The 10,024-nt window shown below is 34.9% G+C and overlaps 3 protein-coding genes across 3 annotated transcripts in view; 2 read left to right on the forward strand and 1 right to left on the reverse strand.

Annotated features, from left to right (window-relative positions):
- Positions 1–1,611, forward strand: part of LOC105625084 — a 2,775-nt gene extending 1,164 nt beyond the window's left edge. Inside the window, exons 2-4 of the mRNA XM_012206426.1 lie at positions 148–449; positions 548–1,029; positions 1,321–1,611. Of these exons, the coding sequence (XP_012061816.1) occupies positions 148–449; positions 548–1,029; positions 1,321–1,611 (1,075 nt within the window). The remainder of the gene's footprint in view (positions 1–147; positions 450–547; positions 1,030–1,320) is intronic.
- A 3,560-nt stretch (positions 1,612–5,171) lies between these two features.
- On the reverse strand, positions 5,172–7,025 carry LOC105625101 (46 kDa FK506-binding nuclear protein). The gene is made up of 5 exons (XM_012206442.1): positions 7,010–7,025; positions 6,825–6,914; positions 6,048–6,502; positions 5,416–5,774; positions 5,172–5,253 (listed from the first exon to the last, which is right to left on the reverse strand). The coding sequence occupies exons 1-5, from the start codon at positions 7,023–7,025 to the stop codon at positions 5,172–5,174; spliced, it is 1,002 nt and encodes a 333-aa protein (XP_012061832.1).
- Positions 7,026–9,127: 2,102 nt separating this feature from the next.
- Positions 9,128–10,024, forward strand: part of LOC105625085 (arf-GAP domain and FG repeat-containing protein 1) — a 4,216-nt gene continuing 3,319 nt past the window's right edge. The window contains exon 1 of the mRNA XM_012206427.1: positions 9,128–9,291. Coding sequence (XP_012061817.1) covers positions 9,128–9,291 — 164 coding nt within the window. The remainder of the gene's footprint in view (positions 9,292–10,024) is intronic.

Genomic DNA, 10,024 nt, shown 5'->3' on the forward strand with positions numbered 1-10,024 from the left:
TTATATATATATATGTGTGTGTGTGTGTGTGTGTGTGTGTGTGTGTGTGTGTGTGTGTGTGTGTGTGTGTGTGTGTGTGTGTGTGTGTGTGTGTGTGTGTATTTATCACATGTTGTCCATCATACTCGATGGAATATAATTTTCCAGGATAAGATCGGACTTGGCAGACATAGAAATTTCTAAATTCGTGAGCGGCATCGCAGGTAGCAAGTCAACGGCGTCGCGCAATAATCCACGAAGATGTTACAGAACGTCGACGAGCTCCGGTTATTCGAGCCATTCGCCGCCATTGTCAGCTGGCTCGTACTCCTATTACGCGTCAGCATCAACGAGAAATCCATCATACGGTAGCCTAGCGGTAATTCATGAGAGCGAAGCGATACCGCGGCCAATTTGGCCCTCCGTCATCTATCATCGTACCGAGGATCACAATGCAGGCGGTTATGAAGGTATAAACGGAATTAGTGACTATTTCGCGCTGTATAATTCACTTTCACTTTTTAAAAATCTCGTTTATCGCACGTTAGTTTTTCTTTTATCGTAACAGGTATTTATACATGCCACGTATGCGGTTGCACGTATAAGTATTCGCCACCGCAGCCGCAGCTGATATCATCACCATCAAGAGCTCGTGAGGTGCTGCTCGAATTATCCCGAACTCTCAATTCTGTGATAGACGGCAACGTCACGGCGGCACCAGAAGATATCTTGCGTGATATATCGCGCATTGTTTCCCTAGAGATCGGCATAAAGAACGACAACGTGAACGAGTACATTTGCCCATCCTGGGCGTTTAATGATAAGAATCCAACAGTATCGCCGAGCTGCATGAAGAATGTACCGTCGAAAGTGAATCCAATCAACTCAAAACTTTGTGTCAGCCCTCGTTGCCTTTACAAGTACAACTCGACGCAATCCGCGCCGTCGCTCAAGAATGACAGGATGACGAGACGTAAAGGCGACAGCGATATGAGAAACAACTTCAGCCTCGCGAGAAAGAAACCTTGCACAACAGAGTCCAAATATTCGGTGAGTATTAACTCGATTAACGTATAGCTTCTTGAGAAAAGACTCTTCAGATTTACATTGTTTGATTAATGCTCGTTTCCATCAACGTAGATTAAATTTTTTTATCTCAGTTTAACTTTCTCTTTATTTTTTTTCAAAGAATTAGAAAAAAAAAATGAAGAATTGAATGTGGATTAAAATATATTAATCTACATTTTGGTAGGAACGAATATAAATAATCAATGTTCGTTTTAATCAATGTTCAGCGAGTGTATAATATATCATGCTGTATGGAGGAACATATTATTTCAGCAGCTAGTATGCAGCGACATCGGATCGTCTACAACCGAAGGAACAATTGCCTCGTTGAGCGCGAACAATTGGAACCATCGCTTAACTGTTGGAAGTTTGGGCGAAGATTTTGATTTCACGCTCGACGTGACACAGGCCGAGCGTTTAGGCCGGACTATTGCGAGAGCGAAACGGAAGCGGCAATGGTGCAGAGCCTTGACCACTTTCTTCGGTCTAGTTTTCTTCGTGTTGAGCGTCGTCGTTGTCTCGTTATCTGTAACGAGGGGTCGTAAGGTGTTTGGAAGCATGTAAGAGTCAAAAGAGCTTATGCGTGATTTAATTAATAATTATTCGGCTTATAATACTTTTTCTCGTGAAATTAAAGGAATTGATTAGTCGAATTGACGTCTGGAACATTTTAAAGACTTCGATATAACTCTTACCACAAACATTTTGCGATACGAATTCTCTCGTTCAATTATCTAATATAGGCTACTTTCAGTGCCTTATTTAAAATGTACATATATATGTGTACAATTAAACGTAGTGAAACACGAAGATCCTGCAATCATGATATGTGGCTGTGACCATGTTCTTTTGCATGCGTATAATGTTAAATATCGTATAGCGCATCATGATCGTGTTAAATATGGATATAAATATGAATATAAATTAGACTTCTCGCAGGGACAGGTGCGAATAGCGTTACCAGTTGATTGACGTCGTGCAGAAAGAAACGGGTACCTATGTAAAACAAGGACGACTTCGACTAAATAACTCTAATTAACATAATTAGGCGATTAATTCATAACTAGCAGAGAAGTGCTCAAAGTAAAAATTACAATTCGTTGTCTTTGAACTGTATATGTTAACTTTGGTGTGTTGGTTTGTTCAAATTTTACTGATGATTTAATGATCATATCGTTTGGACCAATGTAATTTAAAGTTCTGAGAAAATAAAAAATAAATTTTATAGAAAATATATATATTTTACATAGACGAAGTTAACAGAACAAAATTTTTTAAAATATTAGTAAGAAGATAAATTATATTTTGGATCAAATAAACTCGAATAGACCAGTAGAATTAAGCAATAAGAAATAATAATAATCCACATTAATAAAATATTACTCGATAAAGTTAATTATCGATTATTAATTTTTTCATAGTATGTTATTGAATTGCTTACTAAATTTCTGACTAAATTTTATCGTTTCTAATCCAATCTTTTTGTTTTCCATATTTTAAATAACAGAATATAATTCCAAATTAAGAAAATACAAATGTTGCTTGACAAATTATTCTTTAATCAAGTTAATCAGAGTTTAGTCGGAGCCATTCCAAAACTAGCTAGTAACTTGCGCACGTCAATTTGACACTAGTCCAAGCACTCCAAGAGTTCAAGCTAGTCGCGCTTGGCGCGGCGCTGCGAACGACAGACGAAGGAAGTCGAATAGATATGTGTCGTGTACTTCTTCTGTGTATGTGTTGGTATATGTTTGTAATTGTGTATCACGATCGCGAGTGACAGATCGAGCGAATTGTCGGAGGGTGAAACGTTAAAATTAAAGGGACGAGTCAACATTCCAAGTAATCATCTCTAGCAGTAATCATTTCTAACACGATAATATCTGCTTTTAATCGACATATTTTCTGTACTCATCAAGAATATTCCAGATTTTTTACTCTAGTCTCGTCCAGGTTATGCTTATATCGATCTCTCACATTTGTCCGATTGTTGTCTCGTGAAGGCTCGATATTCCTTTTCTCAAGATAAGAGAGAATCATCCTGCTTTCCGCACCTTCGAAAGTGAACGTACGTAGCAAATGCAGTATGATAAGAAACGAGATGATTAATTGTGCGATCTATGAAGCTGCAGCTTCAAAATGACATTTCTGTCCTCTGTGTTTGTCTCTCTCTCTCTCTCTTTCTCTCTGAAAATTACTTCTCTATAATTTTAGATTATAAAAATAAGTTAGATACAGAATGGTGTGCGTGCCATGCTTCGCGGTTCCTATAATCCTAATAATATGGAGGTTCCTTATACAACCGTTATTGATCAAGTGGTGGCAGTTGAGAAGTAAAGGACAGGAGATCAAGGGAGATCAGCTATGTCCAGATTTGATAAAGGAATGCAAAAATGGGACATGTACCCTATCATGGAAAGATAAAGGTGATGCAGTAAAAAAAAATGAATGAAGAACAGATGAGTTGCTTTTCCTTGGGATATGCAGTTTGCTCAATTGACATGGGTTACTTCAACATTTACATTTTTATTAAACAATCAGAAGTTAATATTTTAAATATATTCTATTGACACAATTACAAATCGCGCTTAAGACATTGATCGATCTGTATTCAATTAAAAATAAGATAATCTGTTGTTTTAGTTAATTGAACTATGTATGTTCTCTATATGATGATATTTGATGTCAATGTAAAACATACTAAATCATAAAGATTAGCTATGTGATTTGTAAGGATCTTTTTGTTATACATGGACATATCAAGATTTGTTAAACGGAATATGATTATCTTGTGTATAATAGAATAAATATATAATATATATAAATGTTCTCTCATTTTACTCTATTATTTTAATTTATGATTTGAAGCTACAAAATTTTAAAGAATGTGCGTGTCAAAATATTAAAATAACATATAGCAATGCTTTTATTTACAAACAGTTTTCTTAATTCTTAATACTAAGCTTCAATAACACTGATCAACCTATGACATTAAATTTATAACTTAATATTTGTTTCATATATATATTTATTCACAACGTGATATTTCAATTAAATTTGCACTTCAGTCATCGATCTCTATGTTTTATTATGTATGAAAGACAATTATAGGAAAAGTATAATTATATTATAGAATATATAGTTACAAAAGAATATAATTGTATTATAGGGATGTGCTAATTTATGAAATATCCATAAATTGTAAATTTAATATCAAATTATTACATAATCTATTCACAGACATTTTTATAGAATTATCAAAACATTTATTATCTCTCTTTTGTAATTCACCAATTAATAATTATAAGTATTTATTCTGAATAATTCTTATAAACGATACCTTATTCTCTTTTTAATAATAAACTTAAATCTATAAGAACTTTGAAAAATTTATTCTAAAAATCAATAAATTTTGAATTATAAAGTTTTTAAATAAAAAGATAAGAGGATTTATGTATTATATGTTTATATATATATATATATATATATATATATATATATGAAATCATCTTTCTACCATCTGTGAATAATGATTATATCATATTATAATTTAATATTAAATCATATTACGATAAAATATTAACTTATGTATGTATATTAATATTTTTATATAAAAATTTTTCCGTCTTATTTATTTAATTCTCTAAAAAAGCGTTTCCCATCTTTACATAAATATGTATCAAACACTAGATAAAAAAAGATTATATATTCTAATAAGATAGCAGTTGTAAGATTAATTAATAACTCGACTTTTGATGAATTTAATTCTTATAAGTATGAAATAAAGAGTATATTGAGTTTAGACCTGTTTCAAATACAAAAAAAATTGATTTACATCCTAATGAGATAGCAATCATGAAATTAAAAAAGATCCTTAAATTATTCGTAAATAATATTTAAATCATAAAAATTTACTCAAGTTTTATAAGTATATCATATGTAAGTATCAAATAAAGAGAAACATATCGAAAATTTAAGAGTCTGTGATTAAAATACAAGATAAAAAATGTCATATCCTAATAAGCAGTTATGAAAAAATTTCATCATTTAAAAAAGTCTTTCAATCATTTAAAAAATTCTTAAACTATTCATAAGTTAGTCATCAATACTTAAATTAGTGATACTTATTCGACTTTCTTAAGTTCAACATCATATACAACTGTTGAATTAGGTGGAACTTTGAGTCCATAACTTTCATCTCCATATCTGTAAGAAGAATATAGTACTAATAAGTTTATATGTTTTCGAAATGTGACTGGACATTGTACTTGAAAAAAGAATTTTTTTTTAAATTTAAAATTTACTCAATGTGAAACGAATTGGAATATATAAGTAAGTAAAAAGCATAAGTAAGAATGCTATACATACGCCATATTGGGTGGTATTACAAGACGACGTTTTTCATCAATTTTCATTCCAAGTACTCCTATATCCAAGCCCTTGATCACGAATCCTGCACCGAGTTTAAATCTAAAGCCAAGTTTTTCAAATCGATCAAATTCTTCCAACATTAGTCCGGTCTTCACATAAGCCACATAATAGATTGTGACGTATTTGCCCATTTCTGCGATTTTGCCAGTACCAGGTCTTAACTCTTGCACTTTCATTCCACTCTTTATAATTCTTACATCTTGTTGCTTGCTATTCTTTTTTGTTTTATCAGGATCTTTTTCCTTTGATTTTGCCTCGGTTACTTTAGCTTTCTGCTGTTTCTCTTTTATTTCTTGCTTTTCAGATTCTTCCTTTCTTCTTTTTTGCACGTCATTCTTATTTTCATTTTTGCTTTCATTTTTCTGTCTATTTTTTAACCTTAAATGATATATTGATGACTTATTTTCTTTATCATTGTCATTACTTTCCATAGAAGAATCCTCAAAAGAAATGTCAGAAAAATTTTCAGAAGAACTCTCAGAAGATTCCTCAGACGGAATCTCAGAAGAATTTTCAGAAGGAACATTATTAAAATTAATATTTTCATTGCAATGAAGTAATGACCTTACGCGCTTTGTTTCTTCCGTTCTATTATCTTTCATAAAGTTTTTTCTTTTTAAGTTTAGAACTTGAAGAGGTATTCTATTTTCTTGGATTTGTTTCTTTTTAATAGAGTGTGGTGAAACTATCCATTTTTCCTCAATTTTTATTGTTGTATATTTATTCAAATATTCAGTTAGTTCTTCTAGACAAGTCCCTTTATTTTTTAGCTCATTTATTTTTTCGTCTAAGATATGCCAAGATAAAGTTGTTATCCAGTTTGGATTAAATGGAGCTTTTTCTGAGTCAATTCTGTAATGTCCAGTTAGATGAACGTAACTTCCACCGTTGCATGAAAGAGTTACAACAGTTTCCTTTTGTACAAGAACGTTGAGTTGAACTTGCCATGGTTTATCCTTGTGTAAAGTACAAAGCAGAAATCTTGTCTGCTCATGAACCATCATTACTTGTATCGGTCTGTCACCTGCAAAGAAGGCAATGTGCGCGCGATTTCAGCCACGTAAACAACTCTCATACGCAGGATATAATTCGCTATGTAAATAAAACTTGATAAATGACAACACACATTTAATCTTAATCTTGACCTATTGAACAACTTGTAATACTATCTCTGTTAAAATGTAGCGTTAGAACGCGTCACATGTATCTGATCATTTTACATGTACACGAAAGTGCGTAAAGATATGTCAAGACAGACGCGGGAATTAATGGAATTTACTTTAGGAGGTGAGTTTCAGGTATGCCGTCGCGAGATTTCACGAAAGAGTTCAGAAGTTGTGTCTTACTAGCATATGTAATATCCAAACTTGCCATGGTTATGCGAAAAGACTCATTCACGTATTGCGAGTATTTATTTCCCGGTTGTAAAATTAGCGCTGTAATGAATAATGACGTTGGTTGGATGAGATGTTTCGCCACAATATTCATGGATTTTATTAGTATATTTGAGTTGAGAAGCAAATTATCTTACCCCAAAATGATGACATTATGTCTCCAAATTACAACGAAAAATTGATCAGAGAAAGAAAGTAGAATCCGTTCGCAACAGCTTCTAGCAAACGATTATGTAGTTGGTCACGATCACTACGATCTACGATCTCAGCAAGATCGAAGTAGATTCGAATATATTTTGTACGTGCTTCCATCGATCGAGAAATTCTGCGCATGCGTAGGAGCGTCAATTTAACAATGCCTATTCTTTTCTTGTATTAAGAATGCGTGATATGTAAAATATCTCGTGTACCGTTTCTTTAACCTTTATTATTCTTTATTCATTATTTGTTTCCTATTTTATTATTCTTATCATAATTATTTTTTTATATATTTATTTGTTATACATATACATAATATAATGTTATACATATATATAATATAGATATGTGTATCAATTAATTATCTGTCCTTACAATACATAGTTCCTCAAGTATAAGTATCCTGAGGATGCCCATTGAATGATAAAGATGTCATTGACCTCCTTAGGACATCTATTGGAGAATTGTATGTTTTACGTATTATGTAATTTATCATTTGTATATTTAGTAATACAAATATACATAAATTATTATAAAAATTGAAGAAATTCGAAAGAATACATGTGCCGATATAAAATCGATGATATTACTGATAAGAAGTGAAATACTGATAAGAAGCTTGAAATCCCTCAAATTTGTTGTATTTAAAAGGAGATAAATTCTATATTCAGGTATTAGGATGAAAGAATGCGAAGATGCTAAATACAAAAAAGTACAAGCAATTCAAACAGATCTAAAAAGCGATCAATCTTGACTGTATTCCAAAATTCATTGCCTGCACTAAAAATCTATGTAGGCTGCGTTCCGTTTTCACTATGAGTATTAAAAATTTAATATAGTTCACCATACTATATATATATATAAGATTTTCGACATTGGAATTCGACAGTGAATTTTGGAAAACACGATTCTTGTACAAAGCGCTTTCCATTGAATGACTTAAAATTTGAACGATTAGTGTCGGTTTCTACCGATGTAGATAACTTCAATCTCGATTCAACTCTTCATCTCTTTTTTAATTTTTAAAATTAAAAAAAGATGAAAAGCTATTTGAACCAAAATTAAGTTTATACATTGATAGAAACGATATAGACTCTAATATGTCGAAATATGTAAGTAGATTACTCAGCTTTTTAATCTCGGTCTTATACTTACTCGATCTTTATCTTTTTCTGATTCTTAGACCTATAACAGGATAAAAAGTAAGTTTAACCAAGATTAAAGTTAGAACTGTACTTCATTAATTGTTATTTGTTTTAGATTTATTCACGCGGATGATAATCGTGGAAAAAAATGCAGTTTTGCGATATACACGACGATAACATTGCGTTATCAATATATGTACGCTTATTTATGTGTGAAGCATCTATACAATAGTCATCATGAATTTAACTCAATGCTGCGTAATTAGTCTAGCTAAAGATTTTGATGTAATTAAACAATTCTACGGATCGATTTAATCACCAATTAAATTTATCGGATTTTAATCAAAGTCGCCCTCTGTAGCTGTGACGTATGCACGTATAAATACAGCTGACTTCTCTAACGTGATTTCGCACTCCGTTCGACAACCAATGAGAAGAATCGTTTCCTAGGAACGAAAATGGCGTCTTAAACAATCCCTAGGATTCACGCTCTTCCATTGGATGTCTCGCGTATCCTTGTCTTGTCAAAATACTTGTCAGTTGCCGAACTGCCGAAGTGAGGGAAGGAAAGAGAGTAAGAGCGAGCGAGCAAGTGAGAATGAAAGAAAGAAAGAGAGTGAATGCAGCGGCACTGCGCATCGCAGTCAGTTTTGTAGGCGCGGCGTGATAGGTGGTTCGTACAATCCAGTACAATCCTTGGAACCTAGGGATCGCGCCCACGTTCGACACAGCTCGAGCAAGCTCGAGGCTCGAGTGGCTCGAATGGTTCGAGTAGTCGACTGAGCTCGACGACCTAGGTAGAGCCGTTTGGGCCGTTCATCTCGAGCCGCAAACAGCAAATCAGCGCAAACCCATTGCCGCCGCGCGCGAGCGCGCGTATAGTGTATATCCACGCATACGCACGCAGACGGGATGGCGTCCACGAAGAGGAAGCAGGACGAGAGGAACTTGAAGACGCTCCGCGAACTGGTCTCGCAGCCGGGCAACAAGGAATGCTTCGATTGCAACCAGCGCGGGCCGACTTACGTCAACATGACGATCGGCTCGTTCGTCTGCACCTCTTGCTCTGGTATGCTGTAAGTAGCTCCGGCTCCAATAAGTTCTCTACTCATCGCTATTCTCTACTCTTTCTCTTTCTCTCTCTCTCCCTTTCTCCCTCCCCCCCCGCGCTACATCCCCGACCTCGTCGTGTTTCCTCGATCGCGTGCAACTTAACTGCTGTTAAGTATGCCCTTCTCGCCCCCTTCCCTCCTCTCTCTTCTCCTCTCCTTCCCTCCTCCCGTCCTCCGTCCCCGCGACATGACATTGGGCAAATGTCATACAATCGTCGTCTCGGATGCAAACCTAGGGGAACCTGAGACACTCGCAGATCATCCTCGAAACGATCTTATTGTCAGAGAAGGGCATGACAACGATCAGAATCGGAACTCGGAACACGATGAGGTCAGCGAGCTGCGGTACCACGATCAATGGTATCGCGATCATCGCGAGTAGCCGTCTCTATCCCGCGTTCCAAATCCTAGTTCTGACCATGATTCGTGTGACGACTATAAATAGAAAGAGAGAAATTCCGTGCCGCGTGATCATCGAGCGGGCAGATGGTCCTGGTGAACACAACGCCGTTATCCTCAGAAATGTCTTTTTATGTGGGACGCAGCCTCCGCGTGAAAATCGCTTCAGGCGACGTACACGTGTACAGTCCTCCTCCAGTTCTCTTCGTAAGCGTTGTGTTCCGACGCGAAGAGAAAGAAGAGATAGAGAGAGAGAGAGAGAGAGAGAGAGAGAGAGAGAGAGAGAGAGAGAGAGAGA

This window comes from Atta cephalotes (genome assembly GCF_000143395.1).
Source record: "Atta cephalotes unplaced genomic scaffold scaffold00107, whole genome shotgun sequence".
NCBI classification, from domain to species: Eukaryota; Metazoa; Arthropoda; class Insecta; order Hymenoptera; family Formicidae; genus Atta; species Atta cephalotes.